Here is a 19,342-nt window from a genome sequence, read left to right as displayed (position 1 = left end):
TATATATAGTTGCGTTAAATCTGGATCCCATCCATTCGTGACAGAAACGTTACCATACATGGTACGGCCATATGTGTTCCACCCCACACACGTTGCACACATGGTCTTTCTAACACTCTGTGGTAGGTCATAAAATATATATATAGTTATGTTAAATCAGGTTCCCATCCATTCCTGACACAAACGTTACTATACATGGAATGGCCATGTGTATCACACACACACACATCCAAACAAAAATATGGTCATTTCAGAAACAAAGATTCACTTAAACCACAAATGTACACATTGGTAGGGATCGTTAAACCCTGAAACACACGACTCGTACCTTAATTCATTAACATAAACACACTGTAAGCATTCTGGTCAGCAAACCCCCAAGAAACACATGACTCTCTCTCTCTCTCTCTCTCTCTCTCTCTCTCTCTCTCTCTCTAACACACCCACACACACGCACGCACACCCACACACCCACACACACACACACTTCAGACACTGTCACCAGAGCTCATAAATGTAAAATGTGCACTATCTACAGAACCGTCACCCCGGGAAAACACACGTGTAGGACAGTGTGTACAGGCCTACAAGACATCGCCCCGGAAAATGTGTCTTCTAGTTTAAACACAACTCTCGATTCTTTTAAGCAGCGCTTGAAACATTTGACATGCTAAAGGGTTAGGTTTAGAAGGCATGTAATACGCGCGTTTCTTAGAAAACACCGTCTTTAAAACGTTTACCTCCTAAAGGGACCTATTTAGAAGGTATGTAAAAACGTTTTATTTTTATTTATTTATTTATTTTTTACATTTCTTCGGGTATATCAGTGTTCAAGCGTATTTATTTCAGTAAATTTTTATTCAAAGTCATGCCATTTTCTCAAAAGTGCAATCAATAACGTTTCATTTATTTCCCAAGCTTACATTCTGCTCATTTTATGTTCACATTCAACCATCGTGTATTTTCTAACAGCGGAGCGATACAAAACAAACCCCCACAATCTAAATTTAATGCGGGGTTGCAAGATAAAAATTCTAATTTATCGAATTAATTAAATATTTAAAGTCGTACACATTACTCTGATGAGTTGTGTTGACATAATAATGTTGATAATTACGTCAACTTAACATCGTGTGTAATTTCCGCGTTAATCGACTTAAAACAAAATTTGCGTCGTAGTACATTGACATTCATTCATTTAACAGAGTGTTAGAGGACCTGTGGACTGAACAAATACTAAGGACATCACAATGTGAGTATCATTTCACTTACCATTAAGTTCTACTAAAGCAATGAACTGGGGGCGTGTTCTCAATAGTGATATGACCAGCAGTGGACTCGTGTATAGGCTACACCTGCTAATACATCTGATGGACTATTTTGCACTAGTACACGTAGCTAATGCTAGTCATATTTAGCAGTGTCATTTGAATATCCACTCTTTAGTTTACCGGAGCAGTGGATAAGAAGGAAAAAGTTTCATTTGACAAATCTGCTCATCTAGAGAGGGCTTTTCATTTGTGCTACAGGAAAGATAAGCACGATTACATTCCTGCTTCTTCATGTAAACCTCAACTACATTGTGTAATCTAATTTCATGTACTGATACATTTTTTATTTTATTTTTAAAAATCTTTTGTCATTCGCACACGTAGCCTTCGAGCTCCACAGCCTTTGGACTGTGGACAGTTCTATGAGAGGGATACAAGTAGTAGACACAGAGTGTTTATTTTTTGTCTATATTGCTCATTTCATCCGGTGCTTTAACGTCTATAAATCCTGCAGAGATGTTACGTATGAGATTTGTAATGTAAATCACGCTGGATTTTACTTACTATTGTTATAAAACCTAACGGCGGTCATTTTTCCTGGTTTAAAAGACTGCATTCTACTGCAGACGATCTAAATGGAGGAAGGAAATTTTAAAAATGATTGTCAACTTAACAACTTGTGTTCATAATTATGGTCATTTAGCACATAACACGTAAATTCCTTTTAAATAATGTGAAAACGAAGTGTGTTTGTGTGTGCCATATTTTTGTTTGGATGTGTGTGTGTGTGTGTGATACACATGGCCATTCCATGTATAGTAACGTTTGTGTCAGGAATGGATGGGAACCCGATTTAACATAACTATATATATATTTTATGACCTACCACAGAGTGTTAGAAAGACCATGTGTGCAACGTGTGTGGGGTGGAACACACATGGCCGTACCATGTATGGTAACGTTTCTGTCACGAATGGATGTGACCCAGATTTAACGTAACTATATATATATTTTATGACCTACCTAAGAGAGTTTCATATTCTATGTGAAAAGAAAGAACACGTGTGCAACGTGTGTGGGTGTCTGGAATACACATGGCCGTACCATGTATGGTAACGTTTGAGTCACGAATGTATGTGATCCCGATTTAACATAACTATAAATATTTTTATGATCATGACCTTTGATCTAGATATAGAGAGTGAGAATGTGTATCTTTTTGACCTTTGACCTATACCTGTCAGAACTAAGGTTATATTATATACAAACTATCTCTCTCTTACAGACACGACTCACAAAAGTTCTAGAACCGAGATGAACCTCTAACAAAGTGACGGAAAGTCCAAAGTGTGGAGAAAGAAAGGATCTGCTCATGATCCAGAACATAACATGGTGGAGGTAGCGTCATGGCTTGGACTCGCACGGCTGCTTCTGGAACGTTCTCACTCGTCTTTATTGATGATGAACTCACGATGGAAGCAGCAGAACGAATTCAGAAGTTTACAGGAACGTTTTATCTGCAGATTTACAGAGAGACGCGTCCGAATGAATCAGGTGGAACTTCGTCATGCAGCGAGACAACGATCCAAAACACACTTCCACCTCGACACAGGACTTCATCGGGGGGAAGTGGAAGGTTTTAGACTGGACAAGTCAATCACCAGACCTTCACCCAACTGATCAGCGTCTCACCTCCTGAAGAGGAGACCGCACTTTTCTGAAAAATCACAACATACAGTATGTTTAGAACATCTTTAATCTTTTATATTTGTGTATGTTTTTAAGGTTGCAAATCCCGATGGGAAGCAGCTGATTTGACGTTTAATTTCAGTCATGAATCTTTCGTTTCGTAGTCTCCCTTCTTTTATTTCTTTTGTCTTATAAAAGTTTCATCAGACTCCGTTTCTCAGCGTATTTTAATGCAGCGTTACTGTTTTGATGGCAGTATATACCGTATATACCATGCTACATAGCGTTCATCATAGACGAGTATCGAGAGATATTATTATTATTATTATTATTATCATCATCATCATCATATCACTCAGTGATTGGTGGTAATATAGTGAGAGAGCTATACATACAAAAGCAAAAAAATACATGAAAAAACAGACTACTTTAAAGTTTTAAATAAATTTATTTGTAAAAAAACAAAAAAAAACAAAAAACAAAAAGCAGTTCCTGAGGATCCAGTGAACTTGAATGAAATGAACATAACGGATAACGAACACGGCACAGCGGAGACACGCCGACGAGGACGATCACGTGTGCATCTAGAAGGTGACGGCACGATGCGCGACATGTTTCACGCTGCTGGACCCGAACCACGCCCGAGCGCCTTCGTTCAGGGAACAAAAGAAAGCGTCCGGCCAAGCATGAGGCGTATGACGCCTTGATCCCCGAACAATGGCAGATTGTGTGAAGCGGTTTTACTCGCAGACCCGACGTGGGGCGTCAGACTCATGGTCTGCTTGGCATCGAGCGTCGTAGTAAACTCTCCGTGTGTGTGTGATCATGTGATTAAAAAAAAAAAAAAATGCACACGACACTTTCTTCACTTAAATTAAAGGAAAAGTGTGGCGAAAAACGTCCACAACACTCCCTCTTACCTCAAAAGTAATCACTCTTTTCTTTTTTTCCCCCCACTGGAGTTATCATCAATATATCTAAAAGCCCTATTCGGCCGGGATTAGTTTTACATCCAGACACGTGTAGCGTAAATATCATTTGAGTGTCTCTGGGATTTCAGTCCCGCCCGAATCATGTGACGATCAAACTGCGTATCCACGCCCCCTACAACAAGCGCTCAGAACAATCAGTCCGTATTAAAATTAAGTGCGTGTATGTGGTACGCGTGGAAATTTTTTTTATTTATCATAAGTACCCCAGATGTCATGTAAAACGAATCCCGTCCGAATAATAATCTCCGAGTCACCCGGAATCTTTTCCGTAAAATATGCGCGTTTTTTCAAACGGAATTAATAAGCTACGTCGTATTTTTGAAACAAATGGACGCGTCTACGATTGCACTTTCAGGTAAATATTTACCAAAGAGAAAGATTTTAGGTGACGTGGCCTTCGTTTACTTTGTAGCGACTTCGGACCGAGTTTGATTTCTCCGACTTCTCCTTTAAAGCTACAGTTTCTGCTTCGAGGTTAACCGCGTAATCACGCAGACGGCACCTTTAATATGACATCAACAACGCAGCAACAACGGAGCATGCTGAAATAACGTATGGAATGTGAAAGGGTTGGTGATTTCAAAAAAATAAATAAACAAATTAAAAAAGTCCGGCGTTTATCATGCAGTAAACAGTTGGCACGTTAGTATCCGTTAGTGTTGTGTTAAAAGTACTTACAAGGAATAGTTTGGTAAAAAAAAAAATATTGACACAATCTTCCACGTTACGCCAAAAGTATTCGATCAGCCAAGACGTGTTTGGCGCGAGTGTGACGTTTGACTCTTCAGTGTTGCACTGGAGCCATGAGGCTAATGTATTTAACTCACAATGGAAGTCTATTTCAAAGAAAAATCACAACACACACACACACACACACACACACACAAAGAGTCTGATTTCCTGTCATCTTTACACACAAACAAAACTTTGCCGTGTAGCTGAACGCTGAAATGTTACTGGGGCAGCCATCTTGTAAATCTTCTTTCCTAAGAGATCATGACGCTTCCTAAGCCCCGCCCACTAACTTTTGAAGGTGGAAACGCATCAAAATGCTGAAGGGAAAGCGGAGGAAACTTTAAAAGTGTTAATAATATACAGTCTACGAAACGGTTTACTGGCGAAGATGCGAACTGAAAAGGAAAACGGTTAGTAAGCAGTACTGCCTTCGAAACTCGATGTGTGTGTGTGTGTGTGTGTGTGTGTGTGAGAGTAAGAGAGAGAGAGAGACTTTCCTGTGGTGGAAAACACTAATTTAACTCAACTGAATTCAATTGGAATTAAATCTGAATCAGCGCTGAACCGAATCAGATCAGTGCTGAACCGGATCATATCGGAACAGTGAATCGAATTGAAGTGTACCGAATCGTTGCTTGTTTAACCGTATCGTACCCCGTCCTGTATCGTCTGAAAGAGTGCGGTTCACACCCGCAGTTAATACGGATTATGATCTGAAACACATTTATGGAGAGCTGTATACATTTTGTGTGGGACAGACTTTCACGAGGAGTTTCCTGCATTAGCCTCAGACCCATAGTTCAAAACCGAAGACGTGAACGTCACACCCCGAACACGTCTCGGCTGATCGACTACACTCGGCGCGCGATGGACGTCGCGCGAGTGTTACTTCGCGCATTTTTTCAGACTGTCTACATATCCACAAAGACCATGAAGCACCACCCGAATCCTCCAACCAGGAACATGGTGATGTGCATGCTGTATATGAAGATCTCGTTCAGGACGCCGAAGTCCAGCCTGCGATGTCCCAGGAGCAGCAGGATGACCGAGAGTTTGTACTGGAGGCGTAGTACGACACGCACGCACACATACTCGAGGCACAGCAGTGTCGCGAGCGCCACCCACAGGAGCGACGTGAACAGGCTGCAGCCGAAGTAGAGGAGAAAGCGCACGAAGCCGTAGGTCCAGCGCGACTTCAGGTACAGGTCGAAGTTGCTGTAGTTGGTGCGCAGGAGCTGGGAGGTGCGTGCCGGGACGCAGGCCGAGTGCATGCACGTGCTGTGGGGGCCGTGGAAGGAACGCGCCCGCCTCGGGATGGGAATCACGGGCATGAGTGGGCCGGACGAGCCCCTCGCAGAACGAGCTCAAGACTCGGTCGGCGCCTCATGGGTCGGAGACATAGCAGCGTTACGGGACATGGCGTGAGGTTTGAAGATTTGTGTGCGGTTACAGGATGAACACCTGCCGCTCTCATGTCCGCTGAGTGACTTCTCGGCTCGCTTCCATTTCCGTTTCCACTTGGCAGCAGAATTCTGCACAAAGAGATGTTCATCAGATACAAGATGAGATTTAAAAACCGATAAACCTACGTTTCACACTAGCACTCGTGCTGCTTGTAGGCGTGGCGTGGCCTGGCCTGTCCACACACAAACGATATCTCATGCGTCCGTCCAGGCTTAATTTTGCATCCTCTATGCTATATTAAGGGAATAAAAATCAGTCTAATATGTTGATTAAGCAGAGATTTTGTGCTAAATATAAAACAAAAACTACACTAGAATAACTGATAAACTATTTAGTGGTTTTATTCCAAGCTTTTTAAGATATTAAAATCTTAAAATAATGAATAATGTAAAATTATTATTTTACCATCAATACTAATTGTTTATTAGTGTAAGTATGGAGAATTATCATTTAAATTATTGACAAAATAATAGGAATTTTACCTTTTTGCCCCGAGGATAACTATAAGTTGTTACTATTGTAATAATACACAATTACCCACTTATTACTGAGCTATAAAATAAAACGATGACTTACCGCGAAGTATTTATTCGTTACTTGATAAATACGCAACCACTTTACTTGTTTTAATTTATAACTTTAGAAAAATATTTGTTTCTAACAATAAATCTAAATAAACCCGCTAGTTCTTTGTGCTAGTCGTCATGCTAACAAATCCGCCTCTCTAGCTGAAGAGCAGTGGCTAGGAGAGCTCCAGCCAATCAGCCAATCCTAGCGCATGAGGAAAGACACTGCTAGCCAATCACAGTCTAAGAAGAAATACAAGACCAGCCAATCACAGAGCAGAAGGCGGGATCTGTATGAATTCGAGCAGGCAAGCTAAATTAGCGTTCAAGCGTCTGAGCCTTAGGGAGAAAAATATATACGTACCTTACCTTATAATCACGCAAAAACGCGACAGTAGAGCACAGGTTCTCCTCAAACGATGCTCCTACGGTTGAAAATTGGAATCGTTAAACAGCAAAACGGACATTTAAACAATAACAGCAACGCCGAAGACTAGTTAGCTTGTATTGGTTAGCGGTTTGACAAGCGGAGCAAAATACGTCCTGTCGTAAAATGTGTGAACGACTGGTTGTCATGGCAACCAAGGCACGGGCGTTAAAGGTGTACTTTCCATGCACTGTGTAAAATCTTTTACAATCGATAAATGGGGAAACACTGAATGCATAAACGACGAATAAAACATTTTGGAACAAAAACAACAAGGTTTTCTACACGAACCTTAGTTTTAACGGAGTTAAAAGATTATTATTTTTTTTTTAAAGAAAAAGGTTTTGTATTGAAACTACAGGAAATTTATATTCAAGTTGCTATTATATGGATTATTACATATTATATGTGTTATTATACACATATACTGTGCCTTACATATTCACCTAAATTAGTTTCCATTACAAGTCCGTCAAGTAGTTGCAATTCAAGTATCACGTGTTCTCAGTTCGAGAATACACCTGAACAAACAGAATCATAAAGACCAAAGATCTATCAAAAACATATCCGGAACAAAGTTATGGAACATTTTTTGGTTATAAAAAGTATCCCAAACTTTGAACATCCCACGCAACGACGTTCGAAATAGAAAGAATACGGTACAACCACGACTCTGCCTAGAGGAGGCAGTTCACTCAAAGTTAATACAGGTATGGTGGTTATTAGTTAGAGAAACAACCAAGAAGCTAAAGGTAACGCTTGACATGATGCTACCGCCACCATGCTTCACTGTGCGGACAGTGCTCTCGGGGTGATGAGCAGTGTTGGGTTTTTCACATGAAAAAAATCAAATGTAAAGCCGTTAATAATAAATGCAGGCTATTGCTGGAGAATGGTTTGCCTTTGCTTCTAAGAATATAAAATCGTTATTCCTGTAAACCCTCCTATAATATCTTCGCAAAACTTACATGGGACACATAAAACTCCAATATGTGACAGAGAGAAATAGTTTGTATATTTTTTAAAACCTTATTTTGACAGGTCTAGGTCAAAGGTCATCACCAGCTGTCATTATCTTGACAGGTGTAGGTCATTACAAACCGTCAGTATCGTAACAGCTGTCATTATCGTAACAGGTGAAGGTTAAAACTGGATAATGTTACACGTTCTTTCCCATAGATTAATCATTGATCTTGACAGGCGTAGTTAGAGATATATAATGTTACAGGTGTTAGGTTTGCTGTAATCTGTCGTGTTCCCACACATCTGTTGAAATATTTAGGCCATAGCTAATTGATTATTGTGGGTAGTAAACTTTAAATCCGGTTCTGGTGCATTCCCACACACACACCTGTAACATTATATATCTCTAACTCCGCCTGTCAAGATCAATGATTAATCTATGGGAAAGAACGTGTAACATGATCCATTTTTAACCTTCACCTGTTATGATAATGACAGCTGGTGATGACCTTTGACCGACACCTATCAAGACCTGTCAACATAAATATGATTGATGATGACCTTTGACCTAGACCTGTCAAAATAAGGTTTTAGGAAATATACAAACTATTTCTCACTCTCTTGTGTCTGCACAGTTGTATGTGTGTCCTTGCAAACTTCCGTTCACCTCTATCTCACTTTCCCAGCATGTCACGCTCCAGATTTATGGCGAGGCCCCGTGATTGCCTCCAACACCAGGCGAACCTCAGTTCTATCCATCATAAACAGAGTTGTTTTATTTATTTCTTTATTTTAAAGCCTTCATTATGGCCGTTAATGATCGCTGTGCTCAGGATTTAAAGATATATTATGCAAAATCAGAGAAACAAACCTCATTATAATTAATCAAGCATGCATCAAGCCGTCATGGCGGTAAATAAATTCTCCCAGCTAACACACTTGAGGATTAAGATTGCTTTTGCTAATTTAATCAGCGGTGTAATAATTTGCGCTCCAGACAGTGCTGACAGAGAAACCGAGCGAAACTATTAATTGTGCCGCGTTCCTCGTTTACTTTCAGTGCCAGGAAACTTCTCAGAGATCCAGGGGAATGGCCGCAAGTCTTTGAGCCGTGGGTAACGTCAGACTTTAATGAACGGCTTTTGCATTATTTAATTCGATTTAATCCAACTTAACATTGCATCTATATATATATATATAATCAAAGCACAAAGACGATAAAAAAAACATGACACTGATAAACTGAGCTCAAATCGTCTGGCTAGTCTACAGTGAAGTGTAATTGTTTCCACTTAGGTTCCTGAACCATCCAAGGAACTAAAGAGTTCCTGTTCCTGCAGTTCCATATGGGAAATAACATTGTGATGTCATTCTGCAGCCAGCAAAAGCAGGAAAGACGGCAAAGTTAGGTTTTTATTAAGAGCTGTGTTGTTGTGTGAATATGATGTTAACATTAATCTAGATTTTCAAACCATCTGCATGCACCCAGGATGCAATCAAACATTTAAACATCAGTTAAACACTGGATAAAAGAGTACAGAAAGCCCCACCCCCAATAGTACTGCCCAATTCAAAGAAATGTACCGACCCTGGAACAGGACATAATAAGGTTACTAACAGATGGGGTTTTAAAATTGGTCCCAGTTTCAGTGGTGGAAATGTGGCACAAACATCTAGAGTTCCAGGAAGGGTTCTTGGGTTCCTTACTTTTTTGTTTCTTCAGTAGGAATGTGGCTACAGTTCTTGACTCACAGAAAAGTTCCTGATTATCTGAAAATGTTCCTCCACTAGAAACATAAAGTTGGCCTAAAGTAGTGGTCTAATGTTTCTGAATCTCTGCATTCCAGAAAAGGTTCCTCTGGTGTAAGCGTGCCGAAATTTTCAGACTTCCTGAGTTCCTAAGTGACAAAATAGTTCCTGATTTCCCCAAAAAGATCCACGTCTAGAAACATGCCTAACATTTCCGATTTTCTGAGCTCATGAAAAAGTTCCCGATTTCCACTATGGACATGTCTGAGGTGTCGGATCTTCTGGCTTCCTGAAAAGGTTCCGTTAAAGGTTTCTGTGTTTGACATGTTTCTAAAGTTTCTGACTTCTTGAAAAGTTCCTGAGTTGGTTCCTGTAGTAAAAATGCAGGAAGAGTTTCTGAGTTCCTGAAAAGGTTACTAAGGTAAAGAAAATGCTCAGATGAACTTTGTTCCTCCATTTTCACCAAACTAAGTGAAATTTTAGTTCTTAAAATGGCGGCAGTGTGTTCATCCACACGTGTGTGTGTGTGTGTGTGTGTGTGTGTGTGTGTGTGATGAAGTAGCAACAAACCTTGCTGCTGGAAGAGGACAGACTTTTGTCTGTGAGTCAGTGAACCTCGTCCAAATGAACACTAGAGGGCAGAGTGACTCTGTTTCAGTTTCAGTGAGGTGGGTGAAAGCTAGTGATGGAACATTTAAAGGTTGCTGCAGTCTCTTTCAGGACAAAAAAAACCCCCAAAAGGTTATAAATACAAAATGATTAAAAAAAAAAAAAAATTAATAATAAAAAAAATGACAATACAACCAGATTAAAGTTAATGCTCTGTGTTTGTGACCAGAAGGTTGTGAGTTCTGAGAATCTCAGAGAGAGAGAGAGAGAGAGAGAGAGAGAGAGAGAGAGAGAGAGAGAGAGAGAGAGAGAGATTGGAGTCTACCTCAGTAATTACTCATTTTAAATAAAATCTCTGGTCATTAGGTGAATGTTAATGAAACCAGATTGAGCGTTTTATGACCGATCTATCTGACCGATAGAGTTAAGTGCAAAAATTTGCACAGTTTTTTAATGGAAATGTTTATTTTACAATTTATCTACAAAAATTTGAATTACAAGATGTTTTATATGTAATGGACTTTCCACATGCAGATTACGTGTTTTAATATTTTTTTTTTTTCAGATTTATTTCTTTTCAAATCATTCATTTATTTGCACGTGATTTTTTTCAAACGATTCATTTATCTGCACGTGATTTTGCTTAATGATTCATTTGTTTTCATGTGATTTATTCTGACATGATTATTACACATGATTCATTAATGTTGATGCGATTCTTTTTCAAGATTCATTTATTTTCACGTGATTTTTTTTGATGATTCATTTGTTTTCACATGATTCATTTTGACATGTGATGACTACACGATTCATTTATTTTGACATGATTCTTTTTCAGGATTCATTTTATTTTGATGTGATTCTTTTTCAAGATTCATTTTGTTTTGATGTGATTCTCTTTCAAGATTCATTTATTTTCACCTGATTTTAACATGCAATTCTTATATTCTCAGTTGATTTATTTTCATGTGATTTTTTTTCACACACTGATCATTTATCGTACATGATTGACAGACTTTGATGTAATTTTTTCTCCCACGTGATTAATATTTTCACATGATTTTTGAAATGATTCATTTATTTTCCACATGATTCTTTCTCACCGTTCATTTATTTGAAATGTTTCATTTGTTTTTCACATGATTCATTATTTTATTGAATTAATTAATCATTTGTTTTCCAATTATTCTTTTCCCCCTTGTTATTTTAAACCATGCGTTTCAGGACATGTTCTGTTGACACGCATTACTCACGTAATCACATGTGATGTCGAGTGCGTGTGACTTTTCCGTAAGAGGAGGGACGTTGAGGAGATCCAGGAGCAGCTCAGAGGACATGAGAGAGGTTTTCTTTTACTTATGATAACGAAGGAACGTCTATAAAACCCGACACATGAAACGCCTTGTTGCTATTAATGACAATTTCTCCATTGTTTCATGCTAATTGTGGTGCACAAACCTTTGCACTTGACTCATCAGGTCAGATGTACACACACACACACACACACACGCACAAACACTCACACACACACATATATGTATATATAAAATGCTGTGATGGTGCTGAGGTACTAAAACAGCCCCGGCGTTTGGGCCGAAGCCTGATTGGAGGATTTGAAACACAGCCAAAGAGGTTCATGGCCATTTACAAACGTCGCTCCTCTCGGACAGATGCAATCCTTCAGGGGTCAGAGAACACAAGATTAAGCCGTAAGATGTCCAAATCCTCTTAGCAACCCCAAATCCACTGGGGGAAGATCAATTAATTCATTAACTAAGTAGAGGTCAGAGCCAATACCTGATGAGAGACAAATTAAATCAATTACAGCGGCTAATAAGAAGAGAGGAGGGGGGTTTAATGAAAGGCTGTTTAATTAAGGTGGTGATGAGGAGCCGGAATTAAAGCCTCGTTTAATGACCTCCCTAAAGACCTGTGAAACACACACACGCTGCAGAGCTGCAAAAATATAACATACAAGCCATAAATATCTCTCTCTCTCTCTCTCTGTCTCTCTCTCTCTCTCTCTGTCTCTCACACACACACTTACTCTCAATCTGAGACTCGTTTAAAAGTCTAAAAGTTCACAATCTGCCTGAAAGAACTAAAGTTCACGCGGCAGAAATCAGAATCAAAATGAAAGTTGTGTGTGAGTGATTGTGTTTCGCCTCGTTGTGATGCGCTCACGCTCTTTTCTCTTCTATTATTTTCTTGTTCTATGTTTTGATTAAAAAGCACAGTTCCGATTACGTTAACGAAGCAGATCAAACGTGAAACGGAGCGTAAATGTAGCTGTGCAGCATTAGCTAACGTTAGCCTAGCTAGCTAGTTCATGTTTGCCCGCTAGCCTGATATTTTAAACAGATAACCCGTGTAGGTTTAATCTGCCTTCAGTCTCAGCACTCTTGTTATATATCACTGGCGTTTTAGTCACTTTGCTACCAAAGTTGCATATTTTTGCGTATATTAACACTTCTGTCCGCAAACTGAGGGAAATATTATTAAAACAAACATGAAATTCTATTCTGCAGAGACAAAGTTTAAACATAGGGGAGTGAAAACTTTTGCATTCAGATGTACAGTACATAGAGTTTGGTGCGTATTCGTCACGAGTCTCAGAGATTAACGTCTGTCTCGGCGAACTTTTTTTGTCGTATCAACAATCTCAGCGTAAATCCGTGACTGTACTGATCTGGACTTGTAAACCCGCAGCTCGGACTCGGAGCTCGTCACGCAGACGTTCGGCCTCCTGATCCGAAACGCTGCAGATGTTTCTGCAACTCTTTAATCCTTAAGTCCCCTTATGCCACGGATTAAAGCTGCGCCCTAAATCAGAGAAATACACAGAGGGTGAAAACTTCCCAATCCCTTCACAGGACATTGTACATTGCATAGTATTTTTAATAATAATAATAATTTAAAAAAATCCTAAATACTTACTAAGGACTACAGTAAACATCTTCACAAAACATCTGTACAGAAATCCAGGTGCAGAACGTTAATAAATCTCAAACAGTACATTTTTGACACCTCGAGTTACAAGGCTAATGAAGCTAACAAGCAGTGGAAGCTCACAGCTACCTGTTTAGCATCACAAACATTTGCAATTTAGAGCTCCGCCTCCAAACAGCAGGCCACGCCCTTATCTGTGTCTGGTACCAAACTACGTGCTGATGACGGAAGTGGTTCGGGCCGGCTTCATGAAGGAGCTGCGACCGTTTTACGTAATTTTTCGTCATTTATTCGGAAAAGAATAACATAATTACCAACCCGCCTACAAAAATGTAGCCACTATAGAGGTTTTGATTACTGGTTGTCACGTCAGGCTAACTTTTGTATGATAACAGGCGGTCGGTGTTTCGTTGGTTACAATGAAATCTCTAATTGATGAATAATGGCAGTTATGACTCTTTGGTAGAAGTTTCCAATCTAAGCAAAAATGCTAGTTGTTGCTAGCTCCCATGTATAGCCTTGTACTTACCACGTGTTAGCTTGATACTCAACATTCGTGATTTAGCATGCGATGCTAAACTGGCGGCTATAAGCTTCAGTGACTTGTTAGCTACGTTAACCTCGTAACCACTTTACACATGTCTCATCAGATGGACGATATTTGATGTAAATTGAATATTATGTGAATTTATTTTTAAGTTTGTCCTTGTCCAGTTTGTTTGTTTTTTCTTTAAGTCTGCACGCTATAAAAGATGATGAAAATCAGTTTATGCAGATTTAAACTCATCGATCGCTCATGCATCTCGTATTCAGTATGGATTTATTTCGCTTGGTAATATTTACATACCCAAACATGTGCATTAATTGACCCAGACACACGAGTTCACAAACACGCTGAGTTTCAGAACAGGTTCAGTAGCGACTAAACCACCGGTTCGTTAAGCTCGTTAACTTTAATCGGCCTGTTTAGAGAGCGAGGTGGTCTTGTGAACAAGCAGCACTCTAAGTTCAGAGTTAGATCCCCGCCGTCCCACTCCGACCGCTAACCACCATTAGCCTGATTGGCCGAAGAGGTGAACGAGGTCGAAGGTCGCATCGATCCATTCTATAGGGCGTGGCCCGGGGTCAAACTAGGCTCCTCTATGCTGAGGTATGTACACGTCTATAGCAGGGTCTTTCTATATTACTGCCAGAAAATCCATCATTTCCCTCCGGCTGATTTACCGCCATCGAGCACTCGCGGCTTTTGAGTGAAACGCCGGTGTGAACATTTCCAATGCATGCAGATTTATGTAGGTATTAATTCACCGTATTTGGACAGAGTGAACATCAATAAGGCTGAAGGATCAGCGACAGACTCATGGCATGTTGCCTTCTACCATTAATGCTGCTCATATGAGTCATAAGAAGCCTTAAAATTATTTTTAGCTATTTTAAAACTTATATACAGGTACAGTATATACAGGTGTGTGTGTGTGTGTGTGGGGGGGGGGGGGGGGGTGCAAAAGTTTTGCTAACTAAAAAAAAAATCTAGGTCGTAACTCAGGGTCACGGCCTCAGAAACATGAGTTCACACTTCAAATCATGACCATGGGATAATTTAGTAAATACCACAGCGCTGATGAATTCTGGATTCTGATTGGTCGGAAGCTCTGAATTGGTGTTGCAGCTCTGACAGTAGCGCAGATGCAAATCACAGGTCTATATTAATGAGTTTGTTCTACTATGCTATCGTTTCTATAGTAACAGCACAGTTGTTGGAATGGAAAGTTTTCTGTAAGGAGATCATTTAACATTAGCGGAAGGAGTCTCCAGTGTCAGTGCTTTTGTAACAGACAGAGGTAAACGTAACTGTTCAGACATCTTCAGGACAAGGACAGAGGTGTTTACCTTTGTTTTTTTTTGGCGGTTTCTCTGCAACATGACAAGCTGTGAGAGAGAGAGAGAGAGAGAGAAGAGAAAGTGAGAGAACGACTGTTTATAGCTGCTATAACGCTATAAAATTGTAAACGTTGATAAACTTCTGTGGTATAAAAGGAATAAAACACCGGATGTGCTGTTACTGGACACACCACTCTGTCGTGGATTATTTTCCTATAAGATCATGACACGAAGTGTTTTATTTCTTATTTACGGGGTTTGGGAAGAATTTGAGCTTCGGTATTTCACACAGACACGACAACCCCGATCCGATTCCTTACGCCTTAAAGCCCCGGGGCTTCTCTTTCGTCTCCTGACACCAGAGCTCGCTGAAAGTGCAATCGGACGTTCATTTAATGTTAATGTCCAAAACCTAAATGTGTGGTGAACCACAGCTTGGCCCCGAATAACAGCGTCGGTTTTCCGTGCCGCGCCGTCCATCACCGGGCCACGGGATCGGCCTTTATCAGACCGCATTAAAGTTAGAGTGAGTACAAACACACAGCCGGCGACTCAGCACTCTTCCTTTAACCCGTCCAAAACACAGCTCGGATATCTCGGGAAATAAATACCTCCAGTGCTCATGAGCTCAAAAGTCAGTGCAGGCTGCTGACTTACACCCATTACATCATCGCTATTGGGTACGGCTCTGTTCGGGGAGTTACGACTACGGCCATGTGAATGGACGACGCTGGACTGGACTGAGAGCATCGTTATCAATCTCAGATCTGTAGAGTTGATCTGAAAAGCCGATTTCCCGCTTTAAGGTTTAATCGGAACAAACAGGCAGTGACGTTGGTCAGTGATCAGTATCGGTACTCTGAGTGTTCCCCCCCCACCATTCTCCCGAAGAACACACAGGGCTCTAAGTGTCTGATTGATTACCTCCCGCTGCAATATTTCTCCTCTCGCTGGCAGGAGATTACGGACGGCAATTTGTGTTTATGAGATTCCCGAAATTCACTTAACAAGTGGCCCCCTATTAAAAGGTCGAGCCGGGAGGTGGTGCGGCGGTGTTTTATTATTATTTTTTCTTTCACTCTGCATTTCGCTCCTGGTCCTGTTCGATAGCAAATAGAACCGAACTTTTACCCACTTTTTTAACAGCGCTGTGTTCTGGAAGTTTCTCTCCTATTGACTCGTTCCAGACAAAAATCTTTCAAGCGTCAAACCAAACCACCTAGACCATGAGTGATGAGTCTGAAAACATTTTTTGAAGCTACAAAATAAAAAATAAGGCCAATGTACAAGACTGTGCACCTAAAAAAAAAAAAAAGGGACTAGAGATCCCATAATGCATGTAGTTCAATTCAGTTAGATAGATTTATAGATTTAGTTAACTAGGTAAGTGTTTAAATCTAAGGCTAGATAAGTACGTAGCTAAATTTAGTTAGTTGGATATAGTTAGCTAGTGTGTAAATCTAAGTCTAGATATGTATGTAGCTAACTTTAGAGAGATTTAGTTAACTAGATAAGCATGTAGCTAACGCTAGTCAGTTGGATATTGTTAGCTAGTGTAGAAATCTAACTCTAGAAATGCAACTTTAATTAGGTAGATTTAACTGGCTAGATAAGTATCTAGTTATGTTTAGCTAAGTAAATACAGGTCACTTTACTCGGCTAGATACGTATCCAGCTCAATTAAGTTAAATAGATTTAGTTAGCTATATAAGTATCTAGCTAAACGAATGCTCCTGGTCCGATTTGTTGGTTGCTAATAAATCCTAGTTTACTATTGACACTGAAAGCTCCCTCGCTAAACAGACTACAGTATCGGTCACGCTAGGTAGATACGGTGTGTTCAAATGTCCTTGTCGTGTTAATAAACGTCACCACATGCTAGCAAATAGCTACTGTCATGAACATTCGGTAACGGTCTCTGAAGATTAGCTTGTTAACCAGCTAGCTAGAGTTTTGCTCAGCGAGCGCCTCTAAACATATAATTAACAACCGAATTAAGAAGTTGTGCAACACAAATATATCATCTTGGTTCCGCGTCTCAGTGAGTTCCTCTCACGTTTCTTGCTCTGCACCGGGTGACCTCAGCTCAGCTGGTTTGGGGTTTCATTCTGTCCTCCATTATTGATAAGAGTCGCACTATTATTCTCCTCGGAGGATCCCGTTTCGGGCGGGATGTTTTTAACAGGACACACTCGTCTCTCTCTCTCTCTCTCTCTCTTTCTCTCTCACACACACTTCTGTAGTGCTACAGGTGTTTGTGTGTGAGAGAGCAGGGATGTGGACAGGCCTCAGGTTACATGATTAATTTTTGAGTTTGAGTTTGGTTCGACGTGTAAGGACGACAAGAAAAAGTAGAGGTCTAGTGGTCAATGCTAATCTGTCAGGATGACGCTAATATACATATAGATTTATAGGATTTTAAAGTACAAATGTATGTGAATTTGAACAAAAATGTGTATCCATACACAATATGACCGAAGGTTTATGGAACCTGACCATCACACCCATATGTGGTTCTTACCCAAACTCTTACCACAAATTTTGGAGCACACGATTGTATAGAACGTCTTTACACGATGTAATGTAGCATTACGATTTCCCGTCGGTGGAACTAAGAGACCCGAGCACTGTTCCAGGACGACGATGGCGCTGCGCACAAAGCGAGCTGGATGAAGACGTGGGGTGTGAAGGTTGGAAGAAGGTAGAAGAACTCGAGTGTCCTGCACAGAGCCCTGACCTCAACCCCACTGAACACCTTCACCTGGGAACGATCCGGAACTGGAGTCTCCTTACCATCACAACATCAGCGCCTGACCTCATCCCCCCTGAACACCTTCACCTGGGAACGATCTGGAACTGGAGTCTCCTTACCATCACAACATCAGCGCCTGACCTCAACCCCACTGAACACCTTCACCTGGGAACGATCCGGAATTGGAGTCTCCTTACCATCACAACATCAGCGCCTGACCTCAACCCCACTGAACACCTTCACCTGGGAACGATCCGGAATTGGAGTCTCCTTACCATCACAACATCAGCGCCTGACCTCAACCCCACTGAACACCTTCACCTGGGAACGATCCGGAACTGGAGTCTCCTTACCATCACAACATCAGCGCCTGACCTCAACCCCACTGAACACCTTCACCTGGGAACGATCCGGAACTGGAGTCTCCTTACCCACCATGAGCACCTGACCTCAATCAAAATATTGGTTTATATGATATTTTATATTAATAATAGCTTAATGGATTGAACTTAACTAACTTGGAAATAAATGCTTGGCTGTGAAATTACTTTCGATAAAACCAGCAATATCGCATTAATTTATAATAATTGCACAGAAGTGAATTCTTTTCAATTTAATGTTACGTTACACTGTTAATTATGAAGCATGCTCCAATGTGGTCTTAAATATTCGATTTATTTATTGGATTATTATTTAACATCACGTCCCGGAGTGTTTTATTCCCCTCGGATCACGTCAATTTGCCAACGATTATCCATCCATCCATCCATCTTCTACCGCTTACTCCTTCTTCAGGGTCACGGGGAACCTGGAGTCTATCCCAGGGAGAATCGGGCACGAGGCGGGGTACACCCTGGACAGGGTGCCAATCCATCGCAGGGCACAATCACATACACACTCACACACCCATTCATACACTACGGACACTTTAGACACGCCGATCAGCCTACCATGCGTGTCTGTGGACTGGGGGAGGAAACCGGAGTACCCGGAGGAAACCCCCGCAGCACGGGGAGAACATGCAGACTCCACACACACAGGGCCACGGTGGGAATCGAACCCCCGACCCTGGAGGCGTGAGGCGAACGTGCCCCTTGCCAACGATTACAACGATTTTTTAATTTATTAAAGAGCAACATACCTCGTGCTATTTATCAAGTTTGACACTTGATAAATAAATAAACATCTCCTCAACATATCAACAATTACACACTTTTTTAATCGGTTTATGTGGAGCGTCCGCTGTGAACGAGTCCCTGTGAAGGAGCCGTTACTATAGAAACGATCACGCATTA

The 19,342-nt window shown here is 40.7% G+C and overlaps 1 protein-coding gene and 1 long non-coding RNA gene across 4 annotated transcripts; one reads left to right on the top strand and one right to left on the bottom strand.

Moving 5' to 3' along the window:
* The first annotated feature begins 418 nt into the window (after positions 1-418).
* Positions 419-4,346, top strand: LOC124626456 (uncharacterized). The gene is made up of 2 exons (XR_006981299.2): positions 419-764; positions 2,557-4,346. It is a non-coding gene; the product is annotated as an uncharacterized LOC124626456 (long non-coding RNA).
* tmem250 (transmembrane protein 250) lies at positions 3,389-7,275 on the bottom strand. 3 transcript variants are annotated; one of them, XM_017460294.3, is made up of 2 exons: positions 7,082-7,275; positions 3,389-6,219 (listed from the first exon to the last, which is right to left on the bottom strand). In XM_017460294.3, the coding sequence occupies exon 2, from the start codon at positions 6,016-6,018 to the stop codon at positions 5,599-5,601; it is 420 nt and encodes a 139-aa protein (XP_017315783.1). In that variant the 5' UTR covers positions 6,019-6,219; positions 7,082-7,275; the 3' UTR covers positions 3,389-5,598. The 3 variants fall into 3 exon arrangements, with proteins under 3 accessions (XP_017315783.1, XP_017315782.1, XP_017315784.1); XM_017460293.3 differs by having other exon boundaries at positions 7,087-7,275; XM_017460295.3 differs by lacking the exon at positions 7,082-7,275 and adding an exon at positions 6,728-7,029.
* Between the last annotated feature and the right edge of the window lie 12,067 nt (positions 7,276-19,342).

The sequence above is a fragment of the Ictalurus punctatus genome, chromosome 28 (genome assembly GCF_001660625.3).
Source record: "Ictalurus punctatus breed USDA103 chromosome 28, Coco_2.0, whole genome shotgun sequence".
NCBI lineage: Eukaryota > Metazoa > Chordata > Actinopteri > Siluriformes > Ictaluridae > Ictalurus > Ictalurus punctatus.
This window is presented reverse-complemented; position numbering and strand designations above follow the sequence as displayed.

Excerpts from the sequence above, each read along its gene's own strand:
- tmem250 (XM_017460294.3), bottom strand. The coding sequence starts at position 6,018 with ATGCCCGTGATTCCCATCCCGAGGCGGGCGCGTTCCTTCCACGGCCCC.